Genomic DNA, 22,428 nt, shown 5'->3' on the forward strand with positions numbered 1-22,428 from the left:
GAAAGAGCTTGGAGGCGGGAGCCCCAGGTTGTCGCCGGCTCTCGGCATGGCCTTGGCAATCCTCCTCTTGTTTCTGGATCTCAGTTTCCCATTTGTAGGGGCGAGGTTTGGTAGCCGCGATGGAGCTGGGAGCCCAAGCCGTGAGAGCTGCAGGGCGCGCTCTTGACCGCCTGCACTCTCCCCACCTGTTCACCCGCTCCGGGCCTGGGACGCTGGGGTCCCAGCCGCGCACATCCGGAGAGGCTGCAGAAATCGGAGACTGGCTGCCCCAGACTCGATCGTATCCTGGGACTCACTAAGGCCGTCGGATATCCTAAGCCCTACAACCCTAGGAAGTGCACTTTTGGGGTGCCTATGGGTATCTCTCTACTGCGTAGCCGGCATTGCCTTGACAAAGCAGCCTTTGAGCCACACAGCTTCAGATGCGATGAGCTGGTCTGGGGCAGGGGTTCCAGTCCAACCGCTCCCTGGCCACAGTTTCCCGGTCTATACCGGGCCTATGATGCGTCCTCCAACCTGCGCAGCGCCGCCCCCTCCTACACCCTTCACCCACCGCTACTATTACAGACCCTGTCTCCCGCCCTCGCCCTATGCCCTCAGACTCTCGGAGACGACCTGGCCCAAGCTCCTCCGTGTCTGAATCGCAGAACCAGACCCTGAACCCAGGTGCTGGGCCCTCAGTGTGAGAATCCCTAGGGCCCCCACCCCATCTTTCTTCCAGAGGTGACTGCCATTTTGTCCTCCGTGCAGGGCCGCAGAGCCCCCTGCTCAAGGTCACACAGGGCCGGTCACACCAGAAGGTCTGCAGTCTCCCAGCCTTTCCCATCTCTTTCCGCACTCTTCCCACTACTCAGGCAGGTCCGGGAGCTCTGGGAGCACCCGATCAATGCCCCCTCTTCTTGAATCTGCTGCTATTCTGGACTTTACCTTGTCTGGACAATAGCGCCCTCATCCTGAAGTTTCCTTTTTGCTTCTACTTTACTTTCTGTTATGTGTTTTTTTCTAAAGCCATCTCAAAGACTTACAGAGAAAAGAATTAACGGGAAGTGGAGTCAGATAATAAAGTTTCCATCAGTTAGAGCCACACAACCAACAGGCAGAGTGAAAACAAGAATACTGTCACTTTGGTGTATTATCTTTAATGAGCTAGTCTTGAGAACCCGTGTTTTAGAAAGTCATTGACCCTTGAGTTCCTCCCAGCCTAAGATGAAAGCCAGTGTCCTCTAAAAATAGCCTCTGCCCCACCTTATCAGGATCTCACACCTTCTCCCTCCTTCAGGGTAGGGCGTTTTCTTGCAGTTCAGCAAAAACAGAAAACACAAAGTGGGTGTGGCAGCTCTGAGCAATGGGAGGTGGACTGGCCTGGAGGTTAGGATATCTGGCTCCAGCCCCAACTCTGCCACCCACTCAGAGGAACCTTGAGCAATGAGGGGGTGGACAAGATGGTCTCTAGTGGACCTGGAGTGGAGAGGGCTTAGAGTCTCCCTTGGAAGCCTTTCTAGCATGACCCATCCTGTAAGGAGGAGCTGGGGAAGGAGTGAGAGAGAGTGGCTTTCCCAAGTGCCAAGGGAGGACAGAGGTGGGCAGTGTCACTTGCTGTGGACAGACAGAAGTAGGGGGATGAGGACTGGGAAAGGACCATCAGGATTGGCAGGGATCATGAGTGACTTTGACCAGGGCATTGCGGCAGGCTCAAAAAATGAGATCTGCCAGTGACCCAGCCTGTCTGCGCCTCGTTTCCTCCTCTATACAATGGAGACAACAATAGCCCCATTTCATAGGGGCTGCTTGTGAGAATTAAGTGAGATGATTCAGGGCAAGCCCTCAGCCCAGAGCCTGATATTGCAATGATAGTATTAGTTGTGGTGAGGGGGAAAGGCAGGAGCTAACAGGAGCTGAAGAAGTTCTCCACTTCTTCAGGCTGTAGACTGAAGAAGGCTCTCCACAGAGCCAGCAACTCTTTCTAAAAGCTTGGATGAGAAAGGAAGGGAGAGGGAAGGTAGCAGGAACTGAGGACAAGGGACAGAAGGGAGGCAGGCATTCTAGGATAAAGAGTATGGCAAGAAGTGAGAAGAACCCAGGAGAGGGGAGAGAGTTAAAGGAGAATCTAAAAGGTGTCCCCATAATGAGGATTGGGGACCTTCCTTAGTGACTTGCAGAATGTCACAGACTCTGCAGGTGGCCTTCATCCCCTGGAATGAGCACAAAAAGGTAAAATGAAGCAGATCCTGGCTCAGACCCCTGTGTCTCTGGCAGACCAGTATCTGCGATGGAGGATGGTGATGGGCTGTGAAGAGTGTTTTGACCCTGCTCCGGGGCCTCATGACGTTAGCTTATTTATTTCTGAAATGACATCATCTATCGATGACTCCTGCTGAGCCCAGTCGTAATGGCCTTTTCCAGTCAATGTTTTGATTTTTCAGTCTTACTAATGGACCAGCCAGGCTGCCAACATTTCTAAAGAGGCCAGTTCACTTTTCCCTTAAAGCCAGAATACCAGATACATCAATTATTGGGCTGCTAGGAGCCATTATCAGTTTAAAACCACAGGCCTGTTTCTATGGAAAAGCATGAACCAGATAGCACAATTCCGGGGCCATTTCCTCTCTTTTGTTTTGTTTTGTAAAATCTTCCTTTGGCTAATCATGATAGAACCTAATTCTCTTTGCTCTTAATGACTGAGAGAATGAGCTCATTGGAGTCAACCTAGGACACGGTCTGGGAGGTTTTCTTTCGTGTTAGGTGGTGTTGGGTCTTTGTCTGATCTGAAAAACTAAACAAACTCAAGCATGCCTTTTGTTTCTCCTTCTCTTATGTCCTTTTGGTTTTCTTTCAGAGAAAAAAATGATTTGTGAAAGGGTTGGACATTACCATCTGTGAGGAGGAAAGAGGGAGGCAGAGGGAGACAAGGGCTTGCGTCCATCCACGCATGTCCATCCCTGTCTCAGTTCATGTTCTCAGGGGCCCCAGCCTCAGGCCCCACTCACTCTGGGGCTTTGGTGACCCCAGGGCCGTTTCCAGCGATGATTCTGGAAGGTGATGAGTTGTGACCACTGCGTTGTTGCTGTCCGTGCCCAAAGGAATGAAGGAAAGCAGAACTGCCTCTGGGCATCCTTCAGCCTCCTTCACAGACTCATCGCTGCTGCCCATCGCTTTGCTGTTGGTGCCTTGGTGCCACTCCTACCCCTGTTCTCTTTCCACCGCACACTGTCTCACAGTCTCATTCACTCCCACGACTCCAATCACCTCACAACTCCCTAATTCTTGCATCAAGCTGGACTGTGCTCCTCATCTATAGACATCTCTGCCTCCTGATTCCTTTCTCTTCACCACCCCATTCATTTGCCCACCAAATCCTGTCAATGCTACCTTCCTTAATTTCTCTTATATCCATTTCTATCGCCACATCCACTACCCCAGTTAGGACTTCATCTCTCCCCTAAGCTGCTCTCAGAGCCTGTTAAAGGTATTTCTGCCTCAAGTCATTCCTTCTTCCATGCTGCTCTTAAAAGATCTTCACCTGCGTCAATTCTCTCCCTTCAGGGACTCCCCATTTCCTAAGGGATAAAGACCAAATTCCTTAGCCTCTAAGACCGGGCCTCAAGCTACTACTCCAAAATCATCTCTAGGCACTCCTCCAAATTCTCTTTACCTTCTGGCCATGGCAAAAGCATGCTGTGCCTTCATGCCTCCCTGCCTTTCCCCTGCTGCTCTTTCGGCCTTCAGTGCTGTTCTGCCTCTTCTCAGTCTGTGAACTTGTAATCACCCTTGAAAGCAAAGTTCTTCATTGATTTACCTGTACCTTCACAGCCCCCTGTGCCAACTCAGAGCACCAGCCAGAGTGTGTTCTAAATGGAATCACCCAGTGATGTATCTCTGTCTCTGGCTAGACTAAAAGCTCCCTGAGGATGAGGTTTCTGACTCATTTATTTCTGCTTCCCCATGTGCAGCTCAGAGCTTAATGTGTGACATAGTACAGGCACTTCAGGTTTTAATAAATGGCTGACCACCGAATGAATGAATGAATGCATGAAATAAATGAATGAAGGCTCTGTGATAACCGTGACAGTCACACAACACCAACCAGCATTTACAGCATGTTCTTCTACCCGACCAAATCATCAGCTCTATGAGGGCAGAGACCACACCCATTCTGCTCCCCACTGCCAGCTCCCCAGCTCCTATCAGTCCCATCATGATAAGTAGTTAGTGTGTGAATCCATGAGCTCATTTGAAATTCACAGTAACCCCATGAGGGAGGAACAGCAAGTATTGTTACCTACCTTTTGTAATAGGACAGTGAACCCTAGTAGGAATTGTCTCAGGTCATCCAGTTGTCCCAGGTCATCCAATTTCAGAAAACTGAAGTGCTCTCCAGTGTTTGACAAACTTGAGAAATGAGTCTTCTTGTTTTATATCCGTGCTTCTCTAACTTCAATGTGCATTGAAATCACTTGGGATCTTTTCAGAAATGCAGATTCTGGTTCAGTAGGTATGAGACGGGGCTTGAGATTCTGAGTTTCTAAAAAGCTCTTTGCTTCTAATACGCTCTAATAAGTTGATTAGAAAATAAACTTAATAATTCCTAATAAGCTCTAATAAACATCTAGTCAGGTGGTGTTGATTAGTATCTACAAACCACCACATTTTGAACACCAAGGTGAGTGCTAGTTACCACAAAGCTTCCTCCTGGCCATTGCATTAAGATAGCGGATTTTTAAATCTACAAATGAATTCATTTGTGCCTTGGATCAAAATCAAGGGCTCTTTCTGGTCAGTAAACTTGCAAGTTTGGATCTATGAGCACAAGATGGGTGCCTGGCCAGTGCTGGGGTGGGAACCTGAGACACCTGAGACCCTGAGACATCAAAACCACTCAGAAGTGTGCAAAGTGAAGGTAAGAGAGAGGGAAACGTGAGGACAGACTTCCTCCATGCAAACCGAGAGATTTAAAAATTCAGAATGGATAGCAACATTGCACGCATTTGCTTATTATGGTTTTACGTTGTATTCCACTTACAGCATTAAAAAGGCTTGAGATGGCTTAAAAAATAAACTACATGACCAATGCAACTAGTAAGAACAGAAATTCTAGAAAGACAGGCAGAAACTCTGAAGATTAAGATCACGAAACTCCTGGAGAATCTGATTAGAGCTTATGAATTCTTGCTCCACAAAAATGAATATATTCATATACACAACAATTTGCATATCATTTCAGTGGGTGTGTGATTCCCCTGAAGCCTATTCAAAAGTCCGGGTTAAGAGCACCCGATACAGAGAATAAAGAGAGAAAACTATGCCAGCACCCTGGCTGAAGATGACAACTGTATTTGGACACTCAAATTGGCTCTGAGATGACTCATGGCAGCCAAGGGGAAAGGGGGGACAAGATGAATGGGAGGACCCTTGTTGTCTGATAGTAGAAGGAAGAACATCAATCAGTCTTTCAGGATAGGGAACTATTTTCTTAGCCCCAATCCTCAGTATATTGTCAAGACAGGCCACTAGACAGAGGGCATAGTGGTTAGGGCAGACTCCGGATCAGTCTGCACAAGGCCAGGGAACCTAGGAGCAATGAAGGGCAGACTCAAATCCTTCATTAGTCCTTTGGGGGGCCTTAAATAGCAATTGACACATAATGAGACACAGTCTGTCTTCCTGATTCTCACACACACACACACACACACGGACTCTGGAGACCACCTTGCTGGATTCAAATCCAAGGTCTACTAGTTACTGGCTCTGTAATCTCAGGTAACTTTTAACAGTTCTTTCTTTTTTTTTTTTTTTTTTGAGACAGAGTCTCGCTCTGTCGCCCAGGCTGGAGGGCAGTGGGGCGATCTCAGCTCACTGCAACCTCTGCCTCCCGGGTTCAAGCAATTCTCCTGTCTCAGCCTCCCAAGTAGCTGGGACTACAGGTGCGCACCACCACACCTGGCAAATTTTTGTATTTTTTAGTAGAGAAGGGGTTTTGCCGTGTTGGTCAGGCTGGTCTCGAACTCCTGACCTCAGGTGATCCACCCACCTCGGCCTCCCACAGTGCTGGAATTACAGGCACGAGCCACTGCACCCAGCCAACTTTTAACATTTCTGTGCCTAGTGTCCCCATCTATAAAGTGGGGTTGTTGTGGGGATGAAATTAGTTCTTATATGTAAAATGCTTAGGACGTGCCTGGGACATTATGTAAGTGTGAGCTGTTATGTTATGGGAAGGCGGCAGCATGGAGTACTGGTAATGAGTACTGATTGCCTGCCTGGATTTAAATCCTGGCTCTACCACTTATCAGCTTTGTGACCTTGGTCAGTGTACTTACTGGGTTAAACAGGGTCCCTCCAAAAGTCATGCCCACCTAGCACCCCAGAATGTGACCCTTCTCTGGAAATATGGTCTTTACAAATGTAATTAATGAAGTTAAAATGAGGTCACACTGGATTAGGGTAGGTCCTAACTACCCTATGACTGGTGTCTTAAGAAGAAGAGTGGACACATGCCATTAAAAAGGCTTGAGATGGCTTAAAATAAACCTATATAGGCAGCATAACTAGTAAGAACAGATGATGATGGAGTCAGAGATTGGAGTGATGTGGCTGCAAACCAAGGAATGTCAGGGATGGCCAGCAGACACCAGAAGGTAGGAATGAGGCATGGAACAGATTCCCTGTCAAAGCGTCCAGAAGGAATCAACTCTGCTGACACCTTGATTTTGGACTTCTGGTCCTCTGAACTGAGACAGAGTAAATCTCTGTTGTTTTAAGCCATCCAGTTTGTGGTCATTTATTATGGCAGCCCTATAAAACTAACATAGTCTGCACTTCTTCATCTGTAAAATGGGGATAATAAAAGTATCTGCTTCACAATTATTAAGATTGCAAGAAATAATCCATGTAAAGAACTTAGCATTGTGCCTGGTATGCAGTAAGAATAAAACAAAGCTTGCTATTATAAGGTACAGTGACAAGTGGCCAACAGTAGCCTCAAGGATGGTGTTAAACAGTAGTCTGTTGTATGTCTCTAATTTATTTACTCAAGGATGGTGTTAGCAGTAGTCTGTTGTATGTCTCTAATTTATTTACTCAATGTCTTATTGAATTTTTATGCCGTTTTGGGGGTTTTGGGTTTTTTTTCGCTAATAGAGTTTTTTGTTGTTTTTTTTTTTTTTAGACAAGGTCTCACTCTTTCACCCAGGCTGGAGTGCAGTGGCTCACTGCAACCTCCACCTTCTGGGCTCAAGCGGTCCTCCCCCGAACCCCAGAAGCTGGGACCACAGGTGCATGCCACCATGCCCAGCTAATTTTTTGTATTTTTAGGTGAGACGGGGTTTCACCATGTTGCCCAGGCTGGTCTCGAACTGAAAAAGGGTATACCAATGTAACTTCTCTTCTGTGTGAGGACACTGGTCTCCCCACATCTTGTCAACACTGGGAATTCTCAGACTTTTAAATCTCTGTCAATCTGACCTTACTGATATCTCATTCCACAATTTGCTTTTTTATAATTATAAGTGAGTTTTGTTATTATTTATATGTGTATTAGCCATTAGTATTTCCTTTTGTGTGAACTGTCTATTCCTTTCCTCTTTCCACATTTTCTGGCCTGTTCTGTTTTTTTATTGGAGGAACTCTTTGTCTATTAAACAAATCAGCCTTTTGTTTAATATGAAGCAAATATATTTTCCCCCAGTTTGCCATTTGCTTTTTGGTATTGTTCATATTAATTTTCATATTGGTTTTTTGGAAAATACAAAAACGTGTTTCATAAAGCTCTATCTTACATTAACACTTGCTATGAGGCAATGTGATGAAGTTCATGTTTGTAAAATGGAGAATGAGGATAGGAATGAATTCCACAAGCTTTTCTACAAGTTAGCTTTTTTTTTTTTGACACCGAGTCTCACTCTGTGGCCCAGGCAAGAGTGCAGTGACACAATCTCGGCTCACTGCAAACTCCACTGCCCAGGTTCAAGCGATTCTTTTGCCTCAGCCTCCCGAGTAGCTGGAATTATAGGTGCCCACCACCACGCCCAGCTAATTTTTGTATTTTTAGTAGAGACGGGGTTTCACCATGTTGGCCAGGCTGGTCTTGAACTCCTGACCTCAGGGGATCCAGCCACCTCAGCCTCCCAAAGTGCTGGGATTACAGGCGTGAGCCATCACACCCGGCCTACAGGTTAGCTTTTATTCTACCAGTGCTTTTGACTTATGGCTATCAAAGCTAATAATAATGCTAGGCATTTATTCATTCATTCATTCAACCAATATGTCTTCAGCACTGGACAGGTGCAGGGCTTTGTGAAGGACCATGGGAGACAGAGATGTTTGTCCTCAGGTAGCTTTTAGTCTTGTGGGAGTAGGGATGCCTGAAGATAATGCAATAACTCCCAAAGAACTCTGATGGCCTCTCTTGTTTGTATTACAATCGTTGGCTTCCTAGAACTCTCTTCTCTTGGTATGGAGGAAAATGAAATGGAAGGGGCAGAGCGTGGGGAGAGCTAAGTGTGGCCTGAACCAGAAAAGTTGCGGAGATGTAGGAGGAGTGGAGGGCAGCATGGTTTGAGGGCAGGTGGGCAGGCCAGCTGAGACAGGGAGATGTCTTCAGACTCTTTTCCTGGAACCCTGTTGCTTACAAATGATTGCTGTGGTGACTCAGACATCGTGATGACCCCAAGAGATGCAAAATGAAAACATGCACCCGCGCGCGCACACACACACACACACACACACGCACAGGCTTTTCCAATTTAAACCACTTGACAACTTTGACGTTTAGAGCATCGAGCATGGCTCATTGTGTTCTGGGATGAAGCTCATAGCAACTGCAGAAAGTGATGGAGTCAAACACTATGTTTAGTGTGTTTGTTTTTTTAGAAGGTACTTTCCCATATGACTAAGAGAATGAAATCAGCCAGTGAAAATAACTGCAAATGAGCCAGAAAACAAGTCTGTTAACAATAGCTGGTCTCTAAGTCCCCATCCTCCTCCATTCAGGGGCTCCACACACATCTGTCATAATAGAACTAGGCCTTAAAGGGCCTTAAATCCTATATTGTCAACTCCCCAACAACCACCATCAATCAAGACATCAACCCTCTCTGGAAGACCTCATCCAAGGGCTCTGCCATCGCTGCTCACAGCCTATAGAGACAGGTGCTCACTACTTCCCGGCTTAGCCCAGTGTACCCCTGGGCAGTTTTTGTTTGTTTGCTTGTTTGTTTGTTTTTTAAGTCTCATTCTGTCACCCAGGCTGGAGTACAGTGGTGCAAACAGGACTCACTGCAGCCTCTTCCTCCTGGGCTCAAGCAGTCCTCCCACTTCAGCCTCCTGAGTAGCTGGGACTACAGGAGTGCGCCATCACACCTAGCTAATTTTTAAATTGTTTGTAGAGGTCTCACCATGTTGCCCAGGCTGGTTTCAAACTCCTGGCCTCAAGCGATCCGCCTGCCTCTGCCTCCCAAATTGCTGGGATTACCAGTGTGAGTCACTGTGCCCAGCTGGCCCTCGGGCAGTTTTTATTGTTAGAAAGTTCCTTGTGCTGATCAGAAATCTACTTCCTGGTAATTTCAATAAATCTATGTCTTCTGCCCTCTGGGGAGCCACAGACCTCTTCTGTTCCCTCTTCCCCAGGTGAGCCCAGTAGAGGTTTGGAGAGTGTGACCATGTTCCTCCTGATCCTTCAACTGTTCTTCATATGACAACCTTGTTCACCTTCTCTGGACTCAGCACCACTCAAGAGAGAAGGCCTAATTCACAGCAGAGGTCATCCCCATGTCCAGAAGGCATATGAAACGTGCTCAGCATCATTATCGTCAGGGAAATGCACAATGAGTTCCCACTACCTGCCCACCAGAATGGCTAACAGGAAGGTGCTGACAGTACCAAGTGTTGACAAGGTTGTGGAGCAGCTGGAACTATCATACGTTGTTGGTAGAAATGTAAAATTGTAAAATTACTTTGGAAAACTGACAATATCTACTGAAACTAAATGTATGCCCACTCTATGACCTAGCAATTCCACTCCTGGGTACACACCCAAAAGAAGGAAGTGCTTATTTCTACCAAAAGACATATTCATAGCACTGTTTATAATTACCAAATACTGGAAATGACCTAAATGACCATTAAAAGTAGAGTAAATAAATAAATTATGGTATATTTCAAATAATGGAATACTACACATCAATAAGAAAGAACAAACTGTTACTACACAAAATAGCACAGGTGAATCTCACAGATACAATGTTGAATGAAAGAAACCAGATGCAAAAAAAAAACAACCCAAAAAACACATCCACTATATGTTTCCATACAATGTTCAAAAAGCCAAAACTAATCTACAGTCTTAAAGGTCAGAATAGTACTATAAATATATTATTTGTATATATATTATAAATAGTTACTTTTGAGGGAGATTGACTAGGAGGGAGTTTAAGCAAGTTTTCTTGGGGGCTGGAAATGTTTAGTATCTTCGTTTGAGTGTCTACATAGGTATATAAATGTGGGAAAATTACATGAGTTTTATACTTAAGCCTTGCACACTTGACTGTATATAGCCAGTGTTTTGCTTAAAAAAGATAATTACCACCCACCCCCACAAAAGAGTGTGGCCCAGAGTTGAGCTCCAGCATGAAGCCAAGCAAGACTGTCATTGCCCTTACTTTGGCACTACACTTTTATTACAGCAGCTAAGGTCTCACCATGGCTTTGGGGATGAGCACCTCGAACTGTTGATTTATGCTGGGTCTATAGTCACTGGAGAGCCCCACATCTTTCTCATGGCTGCTCAGCCACGTCCACTCATCCAGTGCTTGCAGGCTTCAGGCTGGGCCTGAAGGAAGGTGAGGGAAACCATTTATCGAGCTGTATCATCCCTTCTCTCACGTCCCCTTTACAGTACACCTTGGGAGAACATTCAGTCTGTGTCCTGCTCTCACTTTGCAGAAGAAACCCCGAATCTCAGAGGCACAAAGTGGTATGCCTGAGGCTGCCCAGTCAGCTAGAGCCAGGGGCAGGGACTTCAGTCCAGGTTTGCATGACCCCTAGTTCAAGCTCTCATCTTTAACCAGGCCGACCCAAGATGAGGCCTCACCTGTAAAGGAAACTAAGGGCCCAGGGCATCTGTTCTGCTCCAAGGGTGGTGGATGAAGAGAGGACGGGTGTGACATTATCCCAGGATCTCTGTGTGAGTCTTATCTCCCCATGTTAATTATAAGCGCCTGAGAGCTAGGACCTCTTATTAATTTCTGTCTCTCCCAAAAAGACCCAGCATGCCCTCCCCATAGTGGGTACCCAGTAAATACTCACCCAGTGAATTAGGTTGTAGAAACTGAGATCCAGAGAAGTACAGCAATTTGCTCAAGGTCATATGGCAGGTCCTCAACTAAAGTCAGGACTTGTAACCAGGCCTGTGCAATGCTCCTTCTGCCATTGCAAAGTGGCCCTAGTGTCCTCTAGACCCCGGGACTAGAAATTTCAATGGATTGGAAGACACTAGGGAGGAAAAGGACCTTCACATGTGAGCCAAGGCTGAGTCTGGCCCTGGGGCCTTCAGAGCGTGTGCCCTGGGGCTAAGGCTGGAAACAGGTTGTACACCTGTGCAGGTGCATAGAGCTCTGCTTTCAGAGGGACACTGTGCTTGGTGGAATGTTCTGCAGTCACTGTCTTAAATTTTTTTTTTTTTTTTTGAAACAGAGTCTCACTCTGTTGTCCAGGCTGGAGCACAGCAGCACGATCTTGGCTCACAGCAACCTCTGTCTCCCAGGTTCAAGTGATTCCCCTGCCTCAGCCTCCCGAGTAGCTTGGATTACAGGTGTCTGCCACCACACCTGGCTAATGTTTTTTTTTGGAGGGGGGGGGGTTGTGTTTTCTTTTTTTTTTTTTTGTATTTTTAGTAGAGACAGGGTTTCACCATGTTGGCCAGGCTAGCGTTGAACTCTTGACCTCAAGTGATCCGTCCGCCTTGGCCTCCTAAAGTGTTGGGATTACAGGCGTGAACCACCGCACCTGGCCGAAATTCTTAATAATTTTATCTTTGAATTTATATTTTTAAGTGAAGTTCCAATGGAGTATGTGCCAGGGCTCAGAACCTCAGCTTGCATGAGGTCCCACCTCTTGTTGCCTCACTACTTCCTGGGGATGGGTTCTTGGACTAGAGCTCCCTTGCCCCTGGCACCCTCTGGTTCCATTCAGCCTCCCCCTTCCCACTCCTGCTGGGCTGCCAGTGAGGCCGCCTGGTGTATTCAGCTGGAAACTCTGCAGGGCAAGCCTTTCATCCACTGCTCATACAGGTACCTAATGTCCTGGCACACGGGTTGTAATACCCTTGGGAATTGCCCATGATATTGCAGCCGCTGTGCCAGGACATTAGGTAATCTGAATTAGAAGTGGATGAAAGGATTGTGTTGCGGCAGCAGCCAGGACCAGGACACTCACTACCTGGATCGGGGCAGACAAGAAGATTGTGTTGGGCCAGTGGCCCGTGGGAAGGGGAAATGCCTGGCATGACTTCCTGGCCTTCCCCTAGGGCAGGATGTGTCGGTCCTGGGTGTGATAAGAGAAAGAAATCGGCAGCCAGTGGGCTTCTCATGCAGTACACGGACACCTATGTGGATCACGGTATTAATAATAAATAAAAAAACACCATGACAGTCTGGGCATGGTGGTTCACACCTGTAATCCCAGCACTTTGGGAGGCTGAGGCAAGAGGATTGCCTGAGCCCAGGAGTTTGAAACCAGCCTGGTCAACATAGCGAGACCCTGTCTCTACCAAAAGTTTGTAAACAAAACAAAAATGAAAAATAAAAAAACCACCATGCCAGATCAAGAGAGAGACCACGGGAGAAACGAAGAGCTTTATATTTTGATACTTTTTTTTGTTTTTGTTTTGAGACCAGGTCTCACTCTGTTATCCAGGCTGGAGTGCAATGGCGTGATCTTGGCTCACTGCAACTCCTGCCTCCCAGGCTCAAGCAATCCTCCCACCTCAGCCTCCCAAGTATCTGGGACTACAGTCACGCACCACCATGCCTAGCTAATTTTTCTATCTTTTGTAGAGACAGGGTTTTGCCATGTTGCCCAGGCTGTTCTCAAACTCCTGAGCTCAAGCAATCCGTCCACCTCAGCCTCCCAAAATGCTGGGATTACAGGCATGAGCCACCACGCTCAGCCTATTTTGGTACCTTTAATGGCAATTTTGTCTTGCCTTTTGAGCAAAGGGTCCCACTGTTTTACTTTGCACTGGACCCAGCAAATTACGTAGCCAGTCCTGCCTGGGTGCATCTTTCAGCAAGGCAGGGTAAGAAGCTGAGGCTATTTTACACAGGGGATCCTTAGGGGAAGCGGGATGGTTTGGAATCAAGACATGGGTGACTGAGAGAGCTCAGCCCTCTCAGTTCAGCTCTTTCCCTCTCCCTGTTTCTCCTCTGCTCTCTTCTATCTGGAACCCATCACAGGTGACAACACGCCCCCGGGGACATGAAACTGCAAGCACAAAAGTGGTTATATTTTTATGAGCTGCAAAGGTCTCTGCACATCGGAGGAGTGGTTATTGGCATAATTATTGCACCACCTTTTATGACCCTGATCTCAGCCTTAAAAACTAAGGAAGCTAAGCCCCCTCAAATTTCCATTACTTTTTGTCTACTCCTTCCACACCTTACCCTACCCCTGCCCACCCAATCGATTGTTGGTTGACTTTCTTCCCCTGCCGGTCACTGGCCTGAGATAGGATTCAGTTTTCCACCCTCGCCCAGGGGTCTGTATCCCTGACTGACAATTCAGTTCGATCTGCAGTAACTTCGCCTTCACTCTGAGTTAGGCAGGGCCTGGGCGCTGAGATGTGCAGATGTCAGATGTGATCTTGCCCGGCTCAGCCTGGGGACACAGAGAGATGTGGGAAGTCCTAGTCTCCTCTGCCAGGCAGGGACAGCGCTGCTTCCTTAGAGCTTCCCACAGAGGTGTGGGAGCAGAGGGGGGCAGTATCCCAACCAGGGGTGCCGGGAGCCTGTGTGGAGGGGTGCGCTTTAAAGACATGCTCTCTATCCATCTATGGGAAGCAGTTGGAGCTTGGGAAGCAGTTGGAGTTTTCAGCTTGGGAGTAGCATGAGGACTGATTTTCTCCAAGATCATTTGGAGGCTGAGTTGAGTGAGCATAGGAAGGAGGGAGAACTGAGGCAGGGGACTAGTTTGGAGACTGCTGCACTCATTGAGATCATAAGAGGCAGTGCCGTGAGAAGGGAGAAGAGGAACAGATCTAAGGATGTTAAAGGGACAGGATTCCAGTCACAAAGAGACAACACAGTGTGACTCCAGTCATCAGTGGCCCCCGGAGTAGTCCAATTCACATAGACAGAAAGGAGAATGTGGTTGCCAGGGACTGGGGGAGGAGAGAAAGGGGAGTTAGTGTTTAATAGGGACAGAGTTTTTAGTTTGAGAAAATGAAAAAGTTCTGGAGATGGATAGTAGTGACGGTTGCACAACAACAGGAATGTACTTAATGCCGCAGAACTGTGCAAATAAAAATGATTAAAATGGTAAATTTTATGTGTATTTTACCACAATTTGAAAAGCAACTATAACAACAAAAAGATAGTGGGCCTGTGGGGGTGGGGAGGAGAGGCCAGACATGGTGGCTCACACGTATAATCCCAGCACTTTGGGAGGCTGAAGCGGGAGGATTGCTTGAGGCCAGGGGTTCAAGGCCAGCCTGGGCAACACAGCAAGACCTCATCTCTACAAAAAAATTTTTTTTTAATTAGCTGGGCATGGTGACGCACACCTGTAGTCCCAGCTACTCGAGAGGCTGAGGAGGGAGGATTGCTTGAGCCTGGGAGCTGGAGGCTGCAAAGAGCTATGATTACATCACTACACTCCAGCGTGGGTGACAGACAAAAAAAAAAAAAAAAACAGTTTAAAAAAAGAGAAAGAGATTTGTCAGGCGCAGGCTGGCCCTGAGCTGGAGAGTGGGCTGGGAAGTCTATGCTGACCCCAAGGGTCTGGCCTGGGTGACTGACAGGCAGAAGAGGAGCTGCAAACCAGGCCAGGGGAGGGTGGTGGTGCCGAAGCCGGACACGCATGCAGGGTTGGGCATGTGGGGCCTGAGGACTCCAGGGGGAGGTACCCAGAAGGGAGCAGGGGCTCAGGAAGGGGCCTGGGCTGGACAGACACCATCTGAGTGTCCTCAGCTTATCACAGGTAGCAGGCCCCACATGGGAGAAGATGAGAACCAGCCAGGGAGAACGTGAGAAGAGGGCAGAGCCCAGAGAAATAGGTGGGCCAAGAATAATGCGTCATCAAGGAGACCTGGGAGGATTCAGAAAGGAAGCAGGGAAACCAGGAGAGTTTCACTGCAAGGAGTGCGAGCTCATTAAGGTCCCTTAGGACAGCGAGTGGGCATGGCCAGGCTCATGGGAGGACAGGGGGCTCGTGGAAACAGGCTGAGCCGTACCATCCAGGCTTGAGGGAGAGGGGCCTGGGCACTGTTGGGTCTTGTGTGCTCCGTCTCTCGTGGGCAGCACAAGCTGTCCCTCAGGACTCCACTCCCTTGCCCAGTCTCATCCCCCATCGCCTCAGCTTCCACACATCCGCCATGGGCCCCCCAGCTTCTCTTCACCACAGCTGCCCCAACACCTGCCCCATCTTCTCCTCCTGTCCCAGTTCCATGCTATTATGGGTTGGATTGTGTCCCCAAAAAAGCTGCACCTGTGAATGTGACCTGTGAATGTGATAAGGTCCTTAGGGAAGCCCTAATCCAATGTGACTGCTGTCCTCAGAAAAAGGGGAAATTTGGATCCAGACATGTGCAGAGGGTAGACACTGCGAAGAAAAAAACAGGGAAAGGAGCCTCTGCCGGCCAAGGAACACCTGAGGCCAGCAGAGCAGCTGGGAACAGATTCGCCCTCAGAGCAAGCCAGCCCTGCTGACCCTTGATTTCTGACTTCCACCTCCAGAACTGAGAGCCAACACACTTCTGTTGTTTCTGTCACTCGGTTTGTGGGGGGCATCCCCAGGAAACAAATACAAATGCTAAGAAATGAATGAGCTGAGAACTCTCCTCTTTTTGGTTTTTGGTTTTTTCTTTCTCTTGGGCCACCTTGGGACCTTGTCACTGGCCTTCCAATCAATTGGCTACACTTGAGCCAGGCACCCCTCTGCCCAGTCATCTGAGAGTGGAGAGGTGACCCGTGATATGAAGCATGGCTGCCCTGAGAGGTGCCCCTTAAATGGTGCAGGAGAGTAGCGGGGAGACAGCTCTCTCAGGAGGGACAGGGGACATTGCAGATGCTCTTGCATCCCTGAAGCCGAGGGAAGGGGGATTCCGGAGAGGGAGGTAGATGGCATTGTCTTGGGATACAGAATTTAGTGACGAGGGAACCTGACATAAAATCCCTTTGGCCAAAGTGTCTTCCGGAAGAAAGGGACAAATCCACAAATATTTGGGGCATAAAAGGATGGACTTTCTAAGTCAACCTTGCCTTCCCATCCTCAAGATGTTCACTGTGGCTGAAATAACAAGTCAGTATAACTGGAAAATATTTATTTGAACTTGTGACTCAGCTCTTCCTGAGCTCAAGGAAGTGCAGTCCATAAATCAAGATGATGCCGCGTAAGTGCCTCCTCCGGAGTGTTCCCACATGGGCAGGCAATGCTGGAGAAGCCATTAGCAGAAGTGACTGGACCGGCTGCCTGTGAAAGATTTAAAAGAGCCTTGTGTACTCCAGGAGCTGCTCCTTCTCGGAGCTTTCATTTCTGAGGCTTTCCTGATGGATGGCCTCAGCCTTTGACTCCCTCATTTTTACTGTCCAACCTGCCGAGTGCTACTTCCTGGCACAGCTTGTAAATTCTATTTTTTCATATTTAACGGAGGCTTAAGACTTCTGCCACAGAGAAGCGGGGTGGCCGGATATGCTGTAAGTGTAAAATAGACACCAGATTTGGAAGACTGGAGTTTGCAAAGGTGTTTTAAATATATTTACCTGTCCTTTTATTGTTCTTACCAACTCTTGCTCAGGGTCACCAGAAGCTGCTGCAGGTGGGCCATGCTGGGAGCCCCAGCAGCTTCATCACCCCCTTCCTGCTCATCCCTCCCCTCTCAGACTTTCAGTCCCTCCAGATCTGGTCCAATCTTCCTGTGGTAAAGATGGGAACACAGAGCATCTGAGAAGATAAGGGATTTGCCCAGGATTCCAAGTACCCTAGACCAGGACACAGAGGTGCTCATTCCCCGTTCCTCAGGTGACACCGCTGGGCCAGGCACAGGGTGAGGCACTGGGAACACGAAGACACATAGAACACGGGTCCTCTCCTGAGGGGCCTCAGAGCCTGACAACAGCGTGGCTCAGGGAAAGGAGGTAGAGACTCCAGCAGCGATAGCCTCATAATAATAGCTAATATCTGTGAAGCCAGTTGACTGCACCAGTCAACCCCAGGCTACAGCCTCATCTGCTTGCTATCCCATGATCCTCACAATACTCTACCGGGGCGAGTACGGTTAGCCTCTCACTATGCAGACCAAGAAACCCAGTCCAGGGGTTTTCCACTTTTTATTTGAGCCACAGAATCCTTTCTTCAAGTGAAATTTTATATGGAACCCAAATAAATACATCAGGTAGAATCAGGAGTGAGTCCCCCTCACTTACCCCTAACCCTTTGCGGGGCCCTGGAGGCACTTTCTCAGAGCCTGAGGTCTCCTGTTGGCATAGTTTAAAAACCAGCCAGGTCAGTCAATGCTTTCATTTTTCAGAGGAGGGAAGGAACTTAGCAAGGGTCACCCAGGGAATCACTGTCACAATTAACACTCCAACCACAAGTCCTATGAAGCTCAGGCCTGTGCTCCATCCCTGACTCTCTTCTCTTAGGAAACAGAGGCCTTTTATTAACAGCTATAAAATACAATCTCTTCCAAGCCATATTTTAAGACTGAGCTTGCAGTGGGCTCTCTGAACACACTGTTTTTGCCTCCCTCCCACCCTGTCTCTTCCCTACCTCCAGTTCTCCCATTTCCTCAACCACAGCAGGAGAATCCTGCTTCGTAGCAACCGTCCTTGTGAGCCAAGTCGATGAGTGTGGCTTGAAACTGACAGCTTCATAGTTTACCCTAGAGTTTTTGGTTCTTCTCAGTTTATTTCATGTTGTGCCTTATCGCTCCATAATATTCACAGGACTCTTGACGTTAGAAAGGGCTCTTTAAATCCTGTGAAATAGGATTTTAGAAATCAATAGCACCTTGGGGTGTGTACGTGGTGCATTAACTTTCCTGGGTGCAGTAAGAGGAGACTTCTTTAGGAAATTTCATGATTTGCATCCCTCAGGGTGGCATCTCTAGGGGAGGCCTAACGCCCCACCACATATCCCTCCTTTAGCAGTCCTCATAGTTGCCACCTCCTTTCCTTTCTGGCTCTTTTCCCAGCCCCTTTTCCCCAAGCTGGCTTTGATAAAGGATTTCTTTCTCCCCTGCTCCCTCGGCCTGGCTGGTCCATTCTCCAGTGTCTGTCCATGACTCTTTTTCTAAGGCTTTTACTATAAAGCATGTAGAAAATGAGGCAGCTGGAAGAGGTAACAAGTATGAGAAGCTCCCAGGGTTCCCAGCCTGTCTGATGTTCCCCAGAAGTGTGTTCAAGCTGGTCCTGTCCTTGTGTCCCTTCTTGTGTGGTTCTGATGTGACCCAGAGGTGAGGCAAAAAGCGTGTTTTCCAAATTTGGTTTTGTGAGATTCCATTTCCGGGTGCAGTTTCTCAGAGACGTGCTTTTATGATAAAAAAGACTGGGGGAATTCTGCTTGCAACCTATTCCTCTTGGAGACTCCATTGTATACCCACATACCAACATTTTTGAGAAGTCCTGCAGTCCAGAGTCCTAGGGAACTTCATATATAACCCAAAACCCGTTTGAGCACCAAAAGCTTGTGTTTGCAGCCCCTCTAAGAGATGCTAGTTTTAAGGCAGTTCTGGACATCTCTGTGAGTTGGTTCTGGAAGACTCCAAGCCCTTCATTGGAGTCCCTCTTGGCCCCATCACAGAGATCATGGATCCTCTCCCCATCCTGGCTTCACTTAGGAAAAGCCAAATTAGGCTGTTTTCTGGGGGCCTTCAGGAAGGTTTTTTCATCGATACCAGAGCACTGTCAGCTGGTTGTGCTTTCTTTGGAAGTAATAGAAATGGATCAAGTGATGGGGGGCCATTTATGGTCTGAGCATTGCATTCTTGGGGCCTGGTCAAAGGAGAACGTTAGGCCAAGCTGAGCCATTCTGAGAGAAAAGGATGGCACTGGGGTTTCTGTATTTGGGAAGCAAGTCCTTCTTATCAAGCCAGCTGTCATATACTTGGATTTCTCCTGCAAATAGGCCCACACATGCACAGGCTTACACTGATAAAATGTGCTCTCTGCTTTCTGAGACAGAGACTTTTTCTGTTAGCTTAGTGAACTTTGGTTTTCATTTATTTTAGATGACTTTAATTATTTTTAATTAACAACTATTCCCAGCTTTTGGATCGATTGTTTGACTGTCCTTTCCTAGTTTTCATTTTTCTCTACTCTAGAAAATTCCATCATCATTTCACAGATGAGCCATGGGTGGGTTGGTTGGTTGGCTTGCATGGAGGTCTAAATACGTACATTGCTGTAAAGAAGGTCATATCTGTTACATAAGTTTGCCTGGGCTGCTGTAACACAGTTCCACACACAGTGTGGCTTAAATAACAGAAACGTACTGTCACACAGTGTTGGAGGCTAGAAGTCTGAGATCAAGGTGTCGGCAGGGTGGGTTCCTTCTGGGGCTGGCTTCTGGCGGCTTGCTGGCAATCTTTGGCATTCCTTGGCTTATAGTAGCATCACCCCAATCTCTGCCTTCATCGTCACATGATATTCTCTTAGTGTGCTATATCTGTGTCCAAATTTCCCATTTATAAGGATCCCAGGTAAAATATATTGGATTAGGGGCCCACTCTATCCAGTAAGACCTTGTCTAAACTTAACTACTTTCATCTGCAATGACTGTATTTCCAGGTGAGGTCACATTCTAACTCGCAATGTGATACTAGGTTACTGGGATACTGGGGTTAGAACTTCAACATATGAACTTTTATTTGTATTGTATTTATTTATTTACTTTTTTGAGACTGGATCTCACTCCGTCACCCAGGCTGGAATGCAGTGGCGGGAACATGGCTCACTGCAGCCTCGACCTCCTGGGCTAAAGCGATCCTCCCACCTCAGCCTTCTGAGTAGCTGGGACTATAGGTGCCGCATGACCACACCCAGCTAATTTTTGTATTTTTTGTAGAGGTGGGATCTCACTGTGTTGGCCAGGCTGGTCTCAAACTTCTGGGCTCAAGCAATCCTCTCACCTCAGCCTCCCAAAGTGCTAAGATTACAGGCATGAGCCACTGCACCCAGCCTTATATATGAGTTTTTAGGAGACACAATATAACTCATCACACTGATTCTATGCACAGTACTACATTTAGCCAAGCTGGAGGACAATAGAGCTCGAGGTCCTGCTGTCCCTCCTAGCTCAGTGGAGGCAGTGTGGTGGAGTAGAGAGCATCATCGGACTGACATCAGGGGTCCTGAGTCAAGCCCTAGGCCATCCCTTAGTTTTTTCACTAATAAAAATGTTTTAATTAAAAGACCTATTGGTATCCAAGAAGATCTTCAAGGTATAAAAAAGGGGGAAAAAAAAGGGTGTGTGGAGAGACTCAGATGAGTTAACAGGTCTGAAAATGTCATGGTTATGGGAAGTAGCAGAGACAGGGTCCAAACATACAGGGTCCAAACGCGTTGGGTGTCATCTGTGAAATGGGAAATGAACAGTAGGCTTCTCCAGCAAGAGAGAGCAGTCTGGGAAGCAGCAGAGGTGAACCCTGGTCCCCAGGGTCCTGCTGGCAAACCAGTTCTTCCCTCTGAACTGGCTCCCTCTGGGGGGAAATGGGGGCTCTGGACTAGGCAGTCCCCTGGCCACGCCATTGGGTGACTCCGCAGAGAAGGTCTGCAGCCAGCAGACCTGAGTTTAAATGTGGATCTGCTGCTTCCTAGTAGTGTCGTTTGGGTAAGTCACTTAATCTCTCTAAGTCCTTCTCTATAAAGTGGGGATAATAGTAAATACCTACCTCACAGGTTAAATGAGAAAGTCCTTGTGAAGTACTTAACACACAGCTTGATATGCAGTAGTAAAAGTTAGCTATTTCTATGAACTACTTTTTGTAAGGATTGAATGAGATGGTGTAGGTGAGGGGCCTGTATGCAGTAGGTGCTCAATTAACCACCGAGACTCCCCTGCCCCTTTTAAACTCAGTTTTGGCAGTTTCCAGCATTCATGATTCCCTCTGGGGTGTAGGGTGAAGGGTGGAGAGTTATACAGAAAAGTATTTGAACTCCTTAAAGAATAACATTGTTTTCAGGCACTCATAAGCCATTTATAATTGCCCATTTACTTGTAATTAATGTCCATGCCAATTATAACCAATTACAATTCATTAACTTACATGCTCTCAGGACTTTACCTTGCACAGTTTTATTAGAGAATTAGCCAAACTTAGTGTAGTATTCCACCATAGTAATGATTATCCTGGCAATTCATAAAATGTACCCAGGCCGCTGTGTGAATGATGAGCCTCCATTTGCTCTGAGAGAGCAAATCTGAGACGAGTCTTTCTAAGATTCTTGTCTTTCTGGTAGGTATTAATCAGCACAGAAACTCAGGAGACACAGACAAATTCTTCCACGATGTCGTACAGACGAGAACTAGAGAAATACCGTGACCTGGATGAAGATGAAATCCTTGGAGCCCTAACAGAGGAAGAGCTCAGGACCCTGGAAAATGAGCTGGATGAGCTGGACCCTGATGTGAGTAGGTGCTAAAGGGAAGCACATTGTCACTAGCGAGGGGACCTGTGGAGGAACAGGTGGATGCTTCCTAAAGCCACCACTTCCTTTTTCCATCCATGGCAATGACATTAGAATAACTTTGCCTTTGCAGATTTTTCTTTTAATGTGTTGTATTAGGGTTCTCCAGAGAAAGAGAGAACCAATAGGGTGTGTGTGTGTGTGTATGTGTGTGTAGAGACAGAGAGAGAAGGGGAGAGAGAGATTTGTTATACGGCGTTAGCTCGCAAGGCTATAGAGACCGGCAAGATCTGCAGTTGCTAAGGTGGAGACCCAAGGGAGCCAATGGTATAGTTCCAATACAAATACAAATAACCAGCAGCATCAAAGACCCAGGAAGAGTTGGTCTTTGAATCCAAAGGCAGAAAAAAGCCAATGTCCCAGCTTAAGGCAGTCAGGCAGGAGGAAATTCCCGCCTACCTGGAGGAGGGTCAGCTTTTTTTCCCTATTCGGGTCTTCAACTGATTGGATACACCCCCGCCGCCATATCAGGGAGAACAATCTGTGTTACTCAGTCTACTGATTCAAATATTAATCTCATCCAGAAACACCC

General features: G+C 47.3%; 1 protein-coding gene across 1 annotated transcript in view; it reads left to right on the top strand.

The window, feature by feature from the left end:
• Positions 1-22,428, top strand: part of TMOD1 (tropomodulin 1) — a 93,964-nt gene that overhangs the window by 788 nt on the left and 70,748 nt on the right. Inside the window, exon 2 of the mRNA XM_009244678.4 lies at positions 21,669-21,836. Within this exon, the coding sequence (XP_009242953.1) occupies positions 21,717-21,836 (120 nt within the window). The 5' untranslated portion in view covers positions 21,669-21,716. The remainder of the gene's footprint in view (positions 1-21,668; positions 21,837-22,428) is intronic.

This window comes from Pongo abelii, chromosome 13, assembly GCF_028885655.2.
Source record: "Pongo abelii isolate AG06213 chromosome 13, NHGRI_mPonAbe1-v2.0_pri, whole genome shotgun sequence".
NCBI lineage: Eukaryota > Metazoa > Chordata > Mammalia > Primates > Hominidae > Pongo > Pongo abelii.